The sequence below is a fragment of the Diadema antillarum genome, unplaced genomic scaffold (genome assembly GCF_040938485.1).
Source record: "Diadema antillarum isolate AM-2024a unplaced genomic scaffold, OU_Dant_1.0 seq00000894_RagTag, whole genome shotgun sequence".
Taxonomy (NCBI): domain Eukaryota; kingdom Metazoa; phylum Echinodermata; class Echinoidea; order Diadematoida; family Diadematidae; genus Diadema; species Diadema antillarum.
Genome location: NW_027271757.1, coordinates 1036707 through 1054011, shown reverse-complemented (window position 1 = coordinate 1054011; position 17305 = coordinate 1036707). Strand labels below are relative to the sequence as shown.

At 37.3% G+C, this 17305-nt stretch overlaps 1 protein-coding gene across 1 annotated transcript in view; it reads left to right on the top strand.

The window, feature by feature from the left end:
- The window catches only part of LOC139740998 (protein jagged-1b-like), a 35036-nt gene that overhangs the window by 8943 nt on the left and 8788 nt on the right, over positions 1 to 17305 (top strand). The window contains exons 7-14 of the mRNA XM_071651587.1: positions 9251 to 9370; positions 10609 to 10722; positions 11651 to 11764; positions 12476 to 12589; positions 14128 to 14174; positions 15014 to 15187; positions 15951 to 16101; positions 16817 to 16984. Coding sequence (XP_071507688.1) covers positions 9251 to 9370; positions 10609 to 10722; positions 11651 to 11764; positions 12476 to 12589; positions 14128 to 14174; positions 15014 to 15187; positions 15951 to 16101; positions 16817 to 16984 — 1002 coding nt within the window. The remainder of the gene's footprint in view (positions 1 to 9250; positions 9371 to 10608; positions 10723 to 11650; positions 11765 to 12475; positions 12590 to 14127; positions 14175 to 15013; positions 15188 to 15950; positions 16102 to 16816; positions 16985 to 17305) is intronic.

Sequence of the window (17305 nt, the reverse complement as noted above, 5' to 3'; positions counted from 1 at the left end):
TTATCGCCTTGTCAATTGAAGATGATGTTACATAATGACAATTATCAAAGTTAGCTAGATCTACTAGTATATCAAGAAACCAAAAAGAAGGGGTGGGGTGGGGAGAGAAGAATGAAGTAAGTTATTAGTATCTGTAGTTTTGGTTTTCAGTACAGCTGTATATTCATTTTAATTTCCTTAATTTCCGTTAGGTCATCATGGATTGGAGCATTTGTGTACTAGTAATCTGCCAGGAACAAACACAAGAAAAACTTAAAGGTCCTATATATACACTTTTGGGAGAGTGACTTGAAAAAAATGTTCAGGATATCACATTTTATGCATAATATGTGTAGGTCTGGGGGCATTTCATGAAGCATTTTGTCTGACAAGTTGTCGGACAAATTTGCTCTCTGCCAATCAGATGCAAGGATTTCTGTAGTTTGTAACAGTTTGTCAGAAAAATATTTGACCAAACTGCTTCATGAAATGCCCCCCCCCCCCCTGTTGTATCACAAGACATCCTACCATATACAGTTTTTGCAATCAAAGCAAACATATAAAGAGATATCAGTATTTTTCTCATTAAAGCATAAATGCGGACGGTTTAGTCTGGAAACATGTTATCATAGAAATATTGTTCACATTTTGTGTTATTGACAATACTTAACATTGATTATACAGATTCATTTTTACAGAGGTTCTTTCTATCCGTAACTCACACTTAAGAATAATTTTCAAGCACTAATTTTGGGGTTTTGCCTTTAATTATCCACAAAAAGGAGGACTCAATGCATAAAAGGTGTATGCTTTATTTTGGGAAAATGTTGAGGAGATCCGGAAAATTATATATATTGATGTAGATTTTGGACCTGAAGGAGCAGGTGAAGCATTTTTAAGAAACAATGCCTTGTGGCATCGTTCTTATCATCAAAAATTGATAATGACAAACTCAAATGAAAATTGGAGGGGGGAAGAAAAGACGAACATATTGACATGAGACAGCTTGGTAAAGATTAAACGCTAAAATAGACAATGCAGCCTCTTTTCTCAGTTCATACTTATCCAGAGTGTGTGCTTTCTTTCCAGTACCGGTATTATTATTTAGATAGGTTAGGGGAATCCCTTTGAATTGTGTGATACATCATTTTAAAGCTTACAGTCTGCTCTTTTGAGGACAAGTCCACCTTCATGCACACATGGATTCAGTGAATACAACAATATTAGTAGGACACATCACAGAAAGCTTGGAAAAATCGTACAATCCGTTCAAAAGTTATGATTTTTAAGGTATCTGCACAGTCGCGGCGGGATGAAAAGACTACCACAGTGCATGATGTCACATGCGCACATTCTAAGGAAAATAAAATGAGAATTTCACAAAACCATACTTTTTGAATAAAGTTCACATAGTTTCTTTGACTTGCTACTGACGTATGTCAAGGGTAATATTATTCCCCCTGCCTTCTGAAAGAGAAGTTGAGTATCCTTTTGTAAGCGAAAATAATTTATGTTGAATTGTCTTTATTCATTCTTTATATCATTGTACACATGTGACATTACAAGGTATAGTAGTCTTCTCATCCAGCCTCGACTGCATGAGCAGAAACTTCAAAAATTCATAACTTTAGAACGGATTGTCCAATTTTCCTCAAACTCTCACTGATGTGTTCTACTATTGTTGCTGCATTCACTCAACCCACATGCTATAAAGGTGACAAATCTTTGTCTGGCGACTTTTTTGTTGATCAATTATACCAACCCTGATGGAAATCTCTTCAAATTCATAAGTTCTGAAGTCTCCTTTAAGTTTAACCAAAATCTATATATGTAGTTGCCATGGCAACATACCACTTAACACTAATGAAAAGTATTTCAAACCTGTATACATCCCGTCGATCAGTTGTACCTATTCAAATGGAATCTCTTCCAAACTGGAAAATAGCCTCCTGTAACTAACTTCAATTAAAAACCCTAGTTTTGGGTTGCCATGGCAACGCACAAATCAACAATTATATTTGACCCCTGGTTTATACTCTTAGTACCTTCTATACAACATTCATATCAAATTTTGTGAAAATTGAATCTTCCTACCTGGAGAAATAAACAAAAACATGATTTTTAGAAAAAGTTCATTGACCTTTGACCTTTGACCTTTGGAAAATTCACTCCAAATTCAATCAAAATATTTTACTTGTTTTCAATATTCTTCCTGCCAAGTTTTATCCAGATTTGATATTCCTGACCTGAGAAATAGCCAAAAAACCTGTTTCACAAATAAAGGTCATTGACCTTTGACCTCTGACCTCCTTCCCAGCATCAATTTTCTTGGAGCACCCTATTTTTTGAGAAGGTACATCATGAAGTACCTTTGGTGAAAAAATCATGCTTTTGTCCGCCGTGTCACGATAATTTCACTAAGCCACCCCACTAATACTATAGTATACTATGTAGCGCAGCATACTAAGTACATGTAGCCTATAGTGTTTGCCATACATAATAGGCCATAACACCAACGCGCTGTGCACAGCGGTGCATTGAGTCCGAATTTCGCTGAGGGTTCCTTTGTCCAATAATTGCATTTTAAAAATATCATCAAATTTTAAATATAAAAGGTTCCGTGGCATTTTGTATTGTTATTGATGTAGTTTTCTTACCTCTGAGGCTCTGGTGCGGATCTTTGTTAGCGCGCAAATCATTACCCGCTACTGACGTGCACGAAGACGAAGTTCGAACAATGTTTGTGTGTACATGTTCGTAGGTATACTGGTAGGCTGGTAGGCCCCTAGGCCTACTATATTTTTTGTAGGGCCTACTGTAACTGTTCTAGGTCCAAACTGTTAGGTATGAATTAGTACTAGGTACTAGTAGCAAATATCGCTCTAAAAAGAGCGTAAATACCCGATTAAAGGGGCTGGGTGGGGGGTTCTCCCGACCCGATTTTTGTTTATTCAATCACAACAGGTTACGTGATGTTTTCAGTAGCTACAGTGTACACGTAGGAACGTAGGGGCCTATATAGGATGCTAGTGTTTGCGTGTGGATCTTACGTTAGAATCTACTAACTAGTTTCTAATATGAGTACTACTATTTATGAGTTTGCTAACCGCTTACAAATTTACATTATATAAGAATATGCTCTTATAAAGTTGATGACGTCACATGCATGTAAAACCGGTATTTCCACCGAGTCCATGTTAAGACTCTACATGTAGACTCTAGATCTAATTGTAAGGTGCGAGTTCAAGGGTAGCGAGAAACAGAATCACAGCCCATCTCTGGCAGTTGTTCTCTGTCTGAGAACTGATCCTAAATTTCACAAATGAGTCAAAATGGAATACATGTATCATCGCTTTTTTCATGATTCAGGTGAGGGAATATACGTCTACTTTGATGGTAGTATTTGTTGAAATAATCTCTTGAAAAAAAAAAATCCCTTCTGGAATATGCCTCTTCCCCATACTTATGTTATTGCCACACTTAATGATATTGGCAATAGTGCACTTGAGAATCTTGCAAATGACAGAATTGCAAAAAGACCTTTTATTATCTATCTAAAAAACCTTGAAAATGAGAGTAGATCAATTGCAAAATGGCATTTGATTTTTCCATTTCTCCTCAAATAATATTTGCATAAATGTACACTGCATAAAGATGATGAATACCTGGAAGCAGGATATTATTGCCCCCCCCCCCCCCCCGGTGGCTAATTAAAACGAACTTGAAATTATGAGCATATCTCAAGTAGGTATATATAATAGAATCACCGACTGAATTAATCTGAAGCCACCTGAACAAAACCCTTTGTTTTCTGCAGTTCTGATCAAATCTTTCATGCACACAAGATAAATCTGTTTCATGCACTTGTATACAGTAAATACACTAGTGCAGTTATGTGGATGTTCAGTACTTTGAGTCCTAAGCCAGTGCATCACACCTTGCGCACCAGTTTGACAGTTTGTGGACTTGTAGCCACTTGATAATTATGTATGTTCATGGTCCTTACACTTGCAGGTTGAACAGTACTTCTCACTCCTTCTCCCAGGCAACGATGCCAAGCTTTTTTGAGCAGTGGCCAGTTTTTGGTGGAAGGTCTTGTCAAGCTAGCAAGAGGAAAGCCTTCAGAAACCACAGTCAAGCTGTTGAGATTGCTGGGAGAACACATGCGGAAAACTGATGTGGATTCATGAGACTTGGAGTAATCATCAAATAGTGTACCACCAGACCTGGTAGCAGTCAGGGTATGCACAATACTATAGGTTTTGAAAGCCCCTTTTTTATGTTCTAGATGTCTATCCATCCAATATCGTTTCTTGTGTATCATGCCGCAAGTTGAAAACAATCATCTGTGAATGAAACTTGGTAAGGCTATGTAAATCCAGGGGGCGTTCCACAAAACTTGTCATTGGTGACAACTGTTATAAGTAGCTGAAATCTTTGCATCTGACAATACATTTTATCAAACGTTTCCCTGGAGTCGATAAGGGTCATGAGGTCAATAATCAAGGGTCAGGAGCCCTTCATTATGAAAAAAAATGCAGGAAATATCTTGTGACTTTGATTTTTCAAAGGCAGATGAATGGATTTCACCAAACTCAATTGTAATATAAAAGTTCACAGTCACAAATCAATATGTAATGTAATTTTGTTATTTTGGAGATGCTGATGAAATAAAGAAGAGTTTTTTTTTTCTTGTTTTTTTTTAAAGAAGTCACACATCAACCCATGGGTTCATCCTACTTGAAGGATCATATGTTTTACTTAATGCTCCCTGATTATGCAGTGCAATTCACTGATAATTTCTGTTGATACCTGGATACTTTGTTAATGAGTCGTAGAATATATTGTATATAACATGCATTTCTTACAACACAGCATAGAATGTAAGTAACCTGCAAATCCTTCTTGTACTCTATCTGCTTCCACCTGTGAACCAGGGCGCAAGAATTGTGCAAGATTGCTGTGCTTTGGCTATAGACTACCTTATCCGATTTCAAAAGGTAAGTCTACATGACTATAAGGTTTGTTCAAATATGATGCGACAAACCCCCTGACATTTTTAGTGTTCAGATATGGTGCGCCGAACCACGCCACTTTCATTATGTTTATGAATGCACATGACTCAAAAAAAAAATAAGATAAAGATAAACTCATGACATTGTATCTTCACTTACTTTTGAGCTTGATTGCACCATAACTTCTTGCCACTGTGTGGCAAAATATATTCCTCTTGCCTCAGTGTTTTTGTTTTGTTTTGTTGCATTTTGATCTGTTTATTTGTTTTTTACCATCTCATATCGCATTGATTTGTGCACTAAAATGTTGCCGGAGTTTGACTCATCATATCTGAACAAGCCTTTATGAGTCATTTTGGACAGGCAATTAGAACTCACAGTACTTTGGTATTCTGAAAATGAAATTGATTTTTACGAGTTTAATTGATTTTGCATTTTCTACTTTCTATGATCTGTTTTTGTATTAGAAAAGAAATTAGAGGTCAAGGGAAATTTTCTGGGTTTTTTTTTTGTGTTGTTGGACTATGTAATTTATTAAGATCACTTGCTTTTCCATGTTTCACAGGTTAACTTTTTTTTTTGGATGTTGTGAATATTTTTGCGCACTTGCCTTTGTCAGGGTTATGTCCTGATGTCGACGAGAACTTTACTCATGAATGCTTCAAAGTCGATCCTTGAACTTTAAAGATTGTCTTCCCCATATGTAGGCTGAAATTTTGAAGTTGCTTTTTGATCAGTCACGAATAAGAGAAAAGTGATAAATTTCAAAGCTTCTTTAAGAAAAAAATAGGTATAAGTGAGTTTTAATTGTGAAATTATAGTGATCTTTAAGTAAAATGGAATAAGATCCATTTATTATCCTCTGCCAAGAAGTGGTGCCTGAATTGTTATAGTTTTGAGTAGTCCATCCCTCCGTGTGTGTGATAGCTTGAAATCTGTTAAAATAATCATAAATGTGAATAAAATGTGTTAAGCCTATGTATGACTGAGTCTATCAAATTGCATTATGGAATCGAAATAAAGGTCACAGTCAAATTTGTCTAGTTTTTCTTTGTAATAGATTCATACAATGTCTGTTTGTTTTTCATTGTTTCCTTACATTTTCAGCCTGATGCTAGTTTTGATCACCACTTGAAGAGGGAAAGCAGAAGAAGATGCAGCTCTTGATGCAGCTTGCTTGCTTGAAGATCAGAAGATGCAGCTTGCTTGACAGAGGACGTCAGAAGGATAACATACATGTGTACCAATATTACTTCATTGTTGACCACTTGGTACTACCCTGCCCTGGTGATATCATTCAGAGTGCCTTCGACACATTGTTCAAAGCACATTAAATATGTGTTTTGTCTACGGTATGCAAAACCTCTCATCAACCTTTGGACATTTGGAATTACCCCGAGTTCGTGAACCGAGATCTAAACTTTCAAATAGATAATGAAGTGATGCATTCTTTAGGAGTTCCCACTGAAACTGCTTTTTTTCACTGTTTGCCATACGAACATGGACTGAGTGATGGACAAACAATAAATTTCGCCCAGGGGGCCTGTGTACGGACATAATTTGATTCGTTCAATGGTTTTAGAAGATACTTGAAGAATCATCATTGTGACAATGAAACTGTGAAGATACTCCAAGTCCAGTTCTATGGAGGAACCGAGATAGAGACTGATGATACAAGTTGTATACAGTTGATGAAGCAGTACTCTCCATTAGTCGATGACAGTTTTTGATGAGGAGGTGATTACCTTTAGTCAAGAGGACATTGAACAACGACCTTGTAATTTTTACATGTCCTAGTTTACATGTGTCAGTATGGAGTAATGCATTACCATGGTAACATCAAATTTTCATAAAGATTACAAATACAGAATGTGGATCAAGCTACTCAATTTTAAATCAATTCTGTTGAAATTCGATTGTCCAGAAATCTGTTGCCATGGCAATTGCAGTTTTTAAACAAATCATACAAAATTGTGTGGATCACGCTGCTCTCTTAGTTTCTTTTTTTTAGCATTTAAATTTGAATTTGATACATATGGTCACTATGATAATATGTTATCGTGCAAGACACTTTTTGTGGGGGTCATAAATCCGTTTCCATGGCAACAGCATCTTCATACAAATCATCCACAAATACGATGTGGATTCAGCTAACTTCCTCAGATTTTGAGCATTTGACTTTAAATTTGGCACATGTGACCACTGTATTATGTACCTGTGCAAATTTTATTTTTCGTCATTGTCAAATAGTATGTTGTCAAGTTAATGGTATTTTGTAATGAGAATCGTATAAACTACAAGTGGATTGAGCTTACTCTCTCAATTTTTAGCAATAACCTTGAGATATGTGCAAAACACTTTTCTCGTCAATGTTAAACCATGCGTTGCCATGCTAACTTATTATTTTTTTTAATACAAAGCAATCGAAGATATTGTGATTGACTCATAACTCCCTCATGTTTTAGGCATTTGACTTGAAATTTGGCACGTGACCACTGTAGTGCGCTAATGTGCAAATGTCATCTTTTGTATCGGTCAAAGAAAGTGTTATCATGGCAGTGACATTTTCAAATTAAAAACTTACACAACAGTTGATTATGCAATCTCCCTCAGTTTCTGAGCATCTGGCCTGAAATATTGAACAGAGTGCTAATGTAATGGCAACCATCTTTTAAAATGAAAATCAAACAAAAAATACTGTGAATTGGGTGAGCTCCCTCAGTTTTCTAGCATTTGACTTGAGGTTTCGCTCATGTAACCAGTGTAATCTTAAAATGAGTCGCACACTGATCTCACTGTTGAGTAATCTTGCTTTGGTAACAACTTTTGTTACATTGTACTTTTTTTTTCAACAAAAGGCATACAAGAATATCATGAATTGAGCTAACTCTCTAAGTTTTAGGTGGGGGTATCAATTACATCCAGTTCGAGTTGAAAATATTGGCCCAAGAAGGCCTTATGTGTGTCATTTGAATATTCAAATGATCCGAATTTCACATGCTTGTATCATCACTTGCAATAGCATTGATCAAAAGAAAGAGTATAATCTTTTTTTTTATGTTAACATTTTACAACCAGACTGGATGATCTATGTTGAATATTTGAATTACACAGCTGAGTAGGCAATTCAATTTGAACATTTGAATGATAGAGCCAAGAAGATATAATACTAGTATCAATTTCATTTGAAAATTCAACTTGATAGTGCCAAGAAGGCCAAAGGTATTCAGAGTGAGTATTTAAATTTGATATTTTAGCCTACAATAGCCATAATGTATCTCATTTGCATAGATAATCAAAGAACCAACTGACAGGGTCAAAGGTATTCCATTTTGATACTTATATTGTAGAGATGAGGCTTTCATTACATGTAATAGAATTATTGTGTTTTGTTGTGACAGACAGAATTTATTAAATATTTTGATCAACCTAGTAGCACGTGACTGTCTTTCACCTACTTACATTACTGTGTTATTTTGTGCGATTGAATGTGGAGAGTGTGAAATGATGTCGAGGTATCGACACTTCAAATTGTTAATAAGTTGGCATCACTTGGAATTTATTTCTCACCCTGAAGCGTTGAATCAACACTTCTGTGGTGTCAAATAAACACCAAATAATGCAAACTTATAACACTTTGAAGTGTTAGAATAACACCATGACAGGTGTTGGGGTATAGATTCTAACAACAAATAGTGTTGAAGTTACACCGTCATTGGTGTTAAAGGGTGTCAAAAGAACACCAAAGTGGTGTCAACTTATCAATAATCTAAGCAACACCAAAGCTGGTGTTGGTATATTTTAACACCACGGGTGTTGAACTTACACCATAACTGGTGTTGGGATGTCAAATGAACACCATTATGGTGTCAACTTCTTAACACTCTCTTAAGTGTTGAAAAAACACCGAGGCTGGTGTTGGTATATTTTTACACCCTTTAACACCCATGGGTGTTGGATATTTTAACACCAGAGACGGTGTTACTTCAACACCAGATGGTGTGGTCCTTTATTGAAGTTCGGCCGGTGTTAGATTCAACACCAGTGGTGTTAAATCTAACACCACTGTTTTTGCAGTGTACATGCATGATATTCTTAATGACTTCATATGAGGAGGAGGTCGTTGCGATCAAAGCTACACAATAATGTATCATTTTGAGATGATATCTATGTTAATGCACTCAATACATTACAGCTGCCTGTCTGTCTGTCTGTCTCTATCTCTCTCTCTCTCTCTCTCTCTCTTTTCATGCAAGACTTGGATTTCTGCGCCACTCATCGTCCATGCCAAAACAACGGGCTCTGTGCCAACGAGGGCCCAAACGAATACAGCTGCCGATGTCCCGCCGGTTTCGAGGGTCTCAACTGCGAGTTCGGTACGACATCATGTCTCTCTCTTTTTTTTTTTATTAACATGTCTCGTTATCATGTCTCATTCAGGAAATACAAGGAAATGTTTAACGTTACATTCAAAATTTTTTATTGTCACGCAAGAGATATCTATTCAACACAGTTCAGTTCAGTTGTATTTCTGCATTCTATTGTGATACAAAAATTTTAACAAAGTGTCGAATTTTTTTGATACAAAATTAATATGCATAATTATGTAGTACATTATAAGAAAGAAATCGAAACTAAAGATATAAAGCAATGTCCGATGTTGGATGTACAGTGAAAATAAAGGGGGCACTTTATAGTAAAGTTTACAGAACAGAATGTATGGGACCATCATAAGCATAGCTTATGAATGCACATCTCCAATAGAAAACAGGGAGCTTTTTCTTATCGCTGCACAAAAATCAGTTCCATTATGTTCTCTCTACTCCATCAAATTATTACCTTGACATGACAACAAGCATGACTCCTGATAACTGCTTTCACATGCACCTACATGCGTATTTGGCTTATTCCGTTCCATAATATTATGATTTGCTGAATATTGAAGAGTAAACTGTGGATTTCTTTTACAGTGCACTCCCGTTATAACGAACGCGCTCATAACGAAATGTCGATTTAAACGAATAGAAACACAGGAAGCAACATTCGGCTGAATGTTTTTAATTAATTATTTGTTCGGTTATAACGAAATTTCGATACACGTATGCATAACGGAAAGAAAACTGCCGGTCCCGAGGACTTCGTTATAGCGGGAGTCCACTGTAAGAGAGATCTTCCCTCCTGATCCCTTGCCTTTTTGGTTAGGCATAATCAGCATGGTTCAGTTCCTTATGGTATGTTATTCTTCTATAGTCAAAATTCAACGAACCACACAATGTGTGAGTAAAGAAAAAAATCTTATTTCTATTCATTTGTTTAAATGTTTTATTGATTTTAAAAGACATAAATCATGACAGTTAATATGTACGACCAAACATTTTATAGAGTTCATAAACATGGATAGCCAAAAGCTTGTCAAAATGATCCAAATTAACTTCAAGTTGTTAAAACAGTACCCATACATATCTACTACTATAAACGTCAAGTATACTATACTACTACTACTACTGCTACTACTTATACTACTCCAACCACTTCTACTGGTTCTTATATTGCATTATTAATAACCTAATGATTGGTTTAAAAAGCCCTCAAAAAACTAAATTCTTTACCGCAGTTCAGCAGGCTTGTGATTCCTATCCATGTGCGAACGAGGGTCGCTGCTTGGAGGCGGACTGGGGCTTCGTTTGTTTCTGCTCTCCGGGCTGGACTGGACCAACGTGCCAGACCAGTGAGTGACAGGACCAGCCTGACATTCCTTTGATTTGGTCCTGGTGCCATCTATGGCGGGAAACATTATAAATGAGGAATTATGAGGGTCGTGTTTCGGAAATGAATTGAAGTGTGTTGACCGTTTTAACCCGCTCACAGTCTTACTTCCTCCAATAAGTCATAATACAATCATCATCACGTGATTTGATTACATCTAGTCGTCTTTTCTATGTCCGTACTGCTTGGCATGACTTTTATTTCTTTATGAGAGAGGTATAAGCGATATTAATGGATAACAGGTAAGATCGAGCTGGTTGATCACACAACTTAGTTATAATACACGATACGAAATGCCGGCTGTACCGATGTCCTGCGCAATTATATCCAAAGGCATCATGTGAAGTTTTGTGACATTTTGTACATCTCAGCTACTTTCACTGTCTGGTTATTAATATCATTGTAAATGAATTAAAAAGTGATACAACTTTTGTTTTGAAGAGCTTGCCTAGATTTAGATTATGCCGAATCACCTTCCACATGGAAAAGCACGTAGCAGGAACTAGCCACGATGTCGTGTAAGGCCTTCGGGATAGTCGGCAAGTTTCTTGATGCTTAATGGGAGAATCATTGGTTCGAATCCCGAACGGTACATGAATCCTTCGACAAAATACTTAACTCACTTTGTCTCTCTTAACCCCTAAGTATGTAAATGAGAAAGTGACAATGCTGACGAACGATGACACAATACCAGGGCCCGCTCAGAGAACAGTGCTAACACTGAAAAGCCCCCCCCCCCCCCCCCCGTCCCTGGGTATATAAACAGACCGAGTATCATCATCATCATCATCATCATCATCATCATCATCATCATCATAATCACCATAATCACCATCATTATCATAATCATTATTACTCATATTGACTTTCCTTCCCACGCGTGTGTTCAGATGTAGATGACTGTATGAACTCCCCGTGTCAAAATGGTGGCTCATGCTCTGACCTGGTCAACGGATACGAATGCCAGTGCACTCCGCAGTGGCAAGGACCGGTTTGCCAGTTCGGTATATATAAAGACATGAATCCATCTCTCTTACCATGTAGTGTATAGTGTATAGTAACCATGATCGACGCCATTTAGTTCAGACTGATAGAAAGCCACCTGAGGAGCCTTCAAAAGAATGTGAACAATGTACTATGTTGGCTGTCTCAACAGAAATGATATTTATTATTATACCTTAGTGCAGCAAGAAAAAAAATATACAACTAGTATTCACGGTGGTTGTAGAAAATATAAAGGTATATGCAGCTGTATATTCCATATCTCACTTGCAAGTTTATCTGTTTCATTCAGACTAAAGTACACAACGGATATGTATATCACCTTCCATACAAGTAGATTAATCAATCTGTTGCAACCAGGATTCATGTTGTATCAATTTCATAATCGTGATAATATTAGCTATACAGAACAGCTGAATTGATTAAAGATAACAGAATTGAAAGACACAACAAAAATTATCGCATAATCTGACAAGATGCGATTACTGACAAAATTAAGCTGATATGTCATCACATACCAATATCTCATTATATCCTCTTCCATCATTTTCATTCCGAACAAAATCTAACTGACAGATTCATTGTTCTCTTGTATTACTATTTATCATTTATTTAATTATTTTCATTATTTACCTATTAATCAATTGATTAATTACTTAATTAATTGATTAGTGAGTTAGTTCCTTATTTGCTTCATTGTTCTTTCGTCTTAGACTCGAATGAGTGCATGGGCCAGCCGTGTGTGTTCGCTTTCCGCTGCCGAAACCTTGTCGGCGACTATCTGTGTGACTGCCAGCCCGGATGGACGGGCAAGGACTGTGATGTCAGTGAGTGTTCACAACAGAATGTTATCTTATGCAACAATCATCAATCATCATATCATCAGTCATCAGTCATCAGTCAACAGTCAACAGTCAACAGTCAACAGTCAACAGTCAACAGTCAACACGTCCACAGTCAACAGTCAACAGTCAACAGTCAACGCGTCCACAATCAACACGTCCACAATCAACACGTCCACAGTCAACACGTCCACAATCAACACGTCCACAGTCAACACGTCCACAATCAACACGTCCACAGTCAACACGTCCACAATCAACACGTCCACAGTCAACACGTCCACAGTCAACACGTCCACAGTCAACACGTCCACAATCAACACGTCCACAATCAACAGTCAACAGTCAACACGTCCACAATCAACAGTCAACCGTCAACACGTCCACAATCAACAGTCAGCAGTCAACACGTCCACAATCAACAGTCAACAGTCAACACGTCCACAGTCAACAGTCAACACGTCCACAATCAACAGTCAACACGTCCACAATCAGCAATCAACACGTCCATAATCAGCAATCAACACGTCCACAATCAGCAATCAACACGTCCACAATCAACAATCAACACGTCCGCAATCAGCAATCAACACGTCCACAATCAGCAATCAACACGTCCACAATCAGCAATCAACACGTCCACAATCAACAATCAACACGTCCACAATCAGCAATCAATACGTCCACAATCAGCAATCAACACGTCCACAATCAGCAATCAACACGTCCACAATCAACACGTCCACAATCAACAATCAACACGTCCACAATCAGCAATCAACACGTCCACAATCAGCAATCAACACGTCCACAATCAACAATCAACACGTCCACAATCAACAATCAACACGTCCACAATCAGCAATCATCACGAAACACGTCCACATTCTCGTTTTGATTTGATTTGATTTATTCTCTGTATGCCATTTTCTACAAGTCAATTTTCTTCAATTTCATCAACATTGCACAAAATATTTTCCGTGATTTAATTAACATTGTACAAAATAACAACAATATGACTATTTTCAACAATTATCATAATTTTCATCAATTATACAATGTATTTGTAATATAACTACCTGTGTCAAATTTTCATACAGAACGATTGCCAATAATAAGCACAAAGCTTGACTGTTTGGCAATCGATAATGAATAACATTAATACAATGAAGAAAAACAAGGGGGTCCAACATACCCTGATGGTCGTGAAATAAGGGTTAGGGAAACATTCTTCATGCTCAAGAATAAGCATATGAATATCCTTCCTGTTCATTAAAGTTTAGTATTGCTCATTACATGGTTCAATTTTATAGCCATTCAAGTCATTCACCAAGGGTAACGCATAACAAAGAGCACTGTCACTTTAATGACTTGCTAAGTTGTCGGCAAAGTGAGCATTACTTGGAAGATGATATTCGAAGACTAGTATATGCAAGTTTTCGTCATGACTATTGTAAAATGTCTCCTACGCTGTGATATTGTTGTCTTGTAACTGATTATGATCTCTATGTTCCCCCTCCTAGATGCCAATGATTGTGTGGGGCATTGTCTCAACGGCGCCACTTGCATGGTAGGCACAAAGTTATAACAAGCAATCAGTTACGAGGAACTTTGTTTTGAAATATTGATGCATCCATGTTTAGGGCATACGCTTTGGGATATTCACGTTCATGACTTGACTGCTATGACTGCCATTGATGAAAGATAATGTAAACCTAGATATATCTTGTTGACTTTCTGTTCAAGACTCTAAATATAATAGCGTCGTTTTTGCATTCATGAAGTCATGAGTAGTGCGATCAAGCATTTCGACAGAAATCCAAAGTAGAAAACATCGTTCAATAAGTGCAGCATCATAATACCGTGAACTTGCGTGTTTCTGCTACTCCTGTGATTTGTGTATATGACAAGCAAGCAAGCAAGCAAGCAAAAAAAAAAAGATCATCATCATCTTTGTATTTTTCACTGAAGCGTCTTATGCTGGAGATGACTTTCTATACATTATTCTTGCATTTCATAAACACCACAAGACAATAATCGAAACATAGATATATTCTTGTGTGTGTGTGTGTGTGTGTGTGTGTGTGTGTGTGTGTGTGTGTGTGTGTTTATTTGTTTAGACAATAGAAATGTAAGTGCAACTAAGTATGAAAGCGCTCACGCCATCGTTCGACCAAGGAGTACCTCCTTGGTTCGACAAGGCTGTCGACTCGCTGATCAATGACTAGAATGTAAGGATGTGTAACGCTCATGAATAAAGCATGCAACTCTGATTTTGCTTTTATTTTTTTTTTTTGAAGAAGAAGGTGGTTTTATTCCCTCCAATATTGGATATATAACCTACTTAGTACCAAAACCTGGCTGATGCATATCACAATAGTGTGCAGTCCCAATATTGTCAATCTGCAGGATTTGATAAATTCATTCCTGTGCGTATGCCGACCTGGCTTCGACGGAGTCGAGTGCGAGACGGACATCGACGAATGTAGCAGCAACCCGTGCGAGCACGATGGCAAGTGTAACGATCTGGTCAACGCGTACGAATGTGACTGCGAGCCAGGCTTCTCGGGAAAGCGTTGTCAGGTAAAGTTATTTCTGCAACGTATTTTTCAATCTTCAATTCATTTATTTCCATAATTTTCAATAACTAGTAGGCCTTCATCCCGTATTATCCCGTAGATCTGAAATTGCACCATTCGTGTGGATTGCGGGATATCCCCTAGATTGGTAATGGTAGATATGAGTCTTAAGTAGGAACAATTAATGTATAAGCACTTTTATACTTGTCAACAATATCAATGGACACCAAAGCCCAAATATGAATATGGATATAGTTAAGGCAGCAATATTAGTAGAATACATTAGTGAACGTTTGGATAAATTGGACAATCGATTCAAAAGTTATAGAATTTTTCAAGGTTTTGGGGCCGTCATCGCTGGAGAAGAAGACTTCCACAGTTCCTGACGTCACTCATTATAGACAAAAATGTAAAGAAAATATAAGGAGAATTCCACAAAATTCGATTTTAATGAAAAGTATGCACATTCCATCAACCTGTTATATACTGACATGCTATAGGGTAATAGTATTCCTCCTGATTCAGGTGCTCTCTCAATATGCTAAAAAAGTGAAAATATATGGAGTTTTTCTTTATATTTATACATTTATACATTTATATATTACACACACATACATACATAATACACATAAATTATACACATGTGCGTGTATCGTTGTCTTTAATGTTTGCAGTTGTTTGCCTGTGTTTGTTTGTTCGAAATGCAGAGACTAATATGTAATATGTAATATAGTAAACTAATTTTCCTCCCCCCCCCCCCCCCCCAGTACGACATTGACCTCTGCGATCCAAACCCTTGCAAGCACGGTGCAAACTGCTTCAATCTGCTGGGAGACTACTACTGCGCATGTCCAGAGGGTTTCCAGGGCAAAAATTGCTCGCAGGAGAAAAAGATGTGCTCGGAATCACCTTGCCAGGGTAAATATGAATACATGATGCGCATCCACTACATTTATTTTCAATTCAATTCAAACTTTATTTCATTTTACGAAAAGAACATAAACATTTCACTTTCTTTGGTAACAGAGAATAAGGTTACATATTATAATCCAAACAAAGTAAATTGAGAAAACATAATTGCGGAACCTTGGGGTAACAAATAATGTTGTAATGAAAATTGACTGAAGTGATATAGACGATATAACATTACACAAAATATCGAAAAAATGGAGGGACCCACTAAAAAGGCAATGCTTGTTAACAACATTGTTAAATTGAATTTAATATGATATGACATTCTGTAGCTTTCGCTACGAACTGCTTCTATTTCGTGTTACTGCAGAATACCATGGCTGTTCCATTCACTCAATGCATCGTTGTCTTAATGATTGTATTGTTGTTTGTTTGTTTGTTTAGTTTTGTGTACTTGTTCGAGATACAGATACTTATTTGAGCAGCAGGATACCGGTGGCGTGCGTAATCTCTAAGCTCAACTTTTGTAACGACAATTACTTTGTATTGAAAGTTCATTATAAATAGTAGGCACGTACAGATACTTCCACTACAGTACAGACATTATTTTATGGCACAGTAAAATAGTTTGATTCGTTTACTCACAGCTGATTGATGAAGAAAAGTTAATTCAAAGATTGAGAGTAATCAATACATGCTATAATCATTCCCGAACTTGCAGCCATCGATAGTTGCACGATTACCGTGTCAACGCGAGGCGCTGAGGGCGGGCTGGAGGTGCGTCCCTCCAATGTCTGCGGCTCTCACGGTGTGTGTATCAGCCTCAACGAGGATGGAGATTTCACCTGCATCTGTCACTCAGGATACACTGGACTCTACTGTCAGGAAAGTAAGGACAGAGGAAGAGAATAAGAAAGATATATTTGTCGGGAAAGGGGCAGTATGTATTATGCATCAAATTGTCTTGACGAGCTGGAAGTGAACCGAACTTACGAGAGTGTCGAGTATTGATTGATAGAGCTTAATACCGAGTCTTTTACAATGAATAAGCCAAACGTGTATGTCATGTCCCTTTCACTGATTCCGATACGATTTGCAACTGGGTATAAAGGAGATGACATCCAAATGCAGCCATTCTGTATCATTTGCGATTTCCGTGAGTAATTGTTTGACGTTCAGTAAGTCATTCTTGATGTTGTTTACGTCTTTG